The sequence below is a fragment of the Sinocyclocheilus grahami genome, unplaced genomic scaffold, assembly GCF_001515645.1.
Source record: "Sinocyclocheilus grahami isolate Dianchi unplaced genomic scaffold, SAMN03320097.WGS_v1.1 scaffold23596.1, whole genome shotgun sequence".
Classification (NCBI taxonomy): domain Eukaryota; kingdom Metazoa; phylum Chordata; class Actinopteri; order Cypriniformes; family Cyprinidae; genus Sinocyclocheilus; species Sinocyclocheilus grahami.
The window spans coordinates 21345-22454 of NW_015519190.1; the positions used below are offsets into that span (position 1 = coordinate 21345).

The 1110-nt window shown below is 41.5% G+C and overlaps 1 protein-coding gene across 1 annotated transcript in view; it reads left to right on the plus strand.

Moving 5' to 3' along the window:
• Nucleotides 1-947, plus strand: part of LOC107580047 (metaxin-3-like) — a gene marked incomplete at its 5' end in the record, with an annotated part of 22286 nt that extends 21339 nt beyond the window's left edge. Inside the window, 2 exons of the mRNA XM_016265796.1 lie at nucleotides 145-317; nucleotides 729-947. Of these exons, the coding sequence (XP_016121282.1) occupies nucleotides 145-317; nucleotides 729-919 (364 nt within the window). The remainder of the gene's footprint in view (nucleotides 1-144; nucleotides 318-728) is intronic.
• Between the last annotated feature and the right edge of the window lie 163 nt (nucleotides 948-1110).

Here is a 1110-nt window from a genome sequence, read left to right on the forward strand (position 1 = left end):
GTAACAAAACAGTTGACGGTAGCCATTGACTTCCATAGTATGGAAAAATGATGACAGAATTTTAATTTTTTGGTGAACTATGCCTTTAAATGTAATCCTCTTAAATGTATCAGCCTGAAGTTCACCATGTTTTCTATCTGCCAGGCCTACAAGCCTGGACGCCTTTGTTTTTGGCCATATCGCCCCTCTTATTAAAGCCCCTATTCCCAGTGGCCAGCTTCAGAAGCACCTGAACCAACTTGATAACCTCTGCCAGTTCTGCAACACCATCCTTAAAAACTACTTTACCGACGCCTCTGCTGAGAAGAGAATGGACTGTAAGTAGTAAGACCTCTGTCACAACCTGTCTAGAACTATATTAATAAAACCACAAAAAAACATAGTATTGGTCCTGTTCTGCTCTCCTTCGTCTTTTTATTACTTGATCTCAACCTACATTTGATTGCTGTTGAATCATATAGAATTAAATCATTTAACCAGGCATTCATGATTAATTACCTTTCAATTTGCCTTCAACCCCAGACATTTGGCTCATAGCAAATGCTAAAAGACAGTTTAATAACAGCATGGTCTTGGGCCTCGTGGCTATTTTAAGTGATTTGCTTCTGTATCTCTTTGGCTGCCCTCTGAATCTGCACTAACCTTTCTCCCATGTGCGTCTAAAAACGTCTGCTTTTCTTCAGAATCAGTGTCCTGTCGTCTTTTCTCTATCTCTGCCCTCTTGCTAGGCTCTCCGACGGCTACCCATGATCCTGTCGATGCAAACCTCCAGAAACTGACACAACTTGTTAACAAAGAGTCCAACCTTATTGAAAAGGTCTTGGCAAGATCTGCTGATTCACTTCTGAATTTAATGTCACTAGAAATTGCAGTTACATGTTTAAAAGTATGTGGACACTGTTTTTTCACAATGTATTGAAATGTATTTGTTCCTATTCAGAATTCCACAGCAGCGTCAGTGAGGTCAGACACTCATATTGAGTGATGGGATCTGGCTCACAGTCAATTTCCCAATTCAGTGTTCAATGGGGTTCAGGTCTGGGCTAGTCTAGGCCAGTCAAGAAAGAGTCCAACTAGACCAGGGGTAGGCAAGTTCGGTCCTAGAGCGCC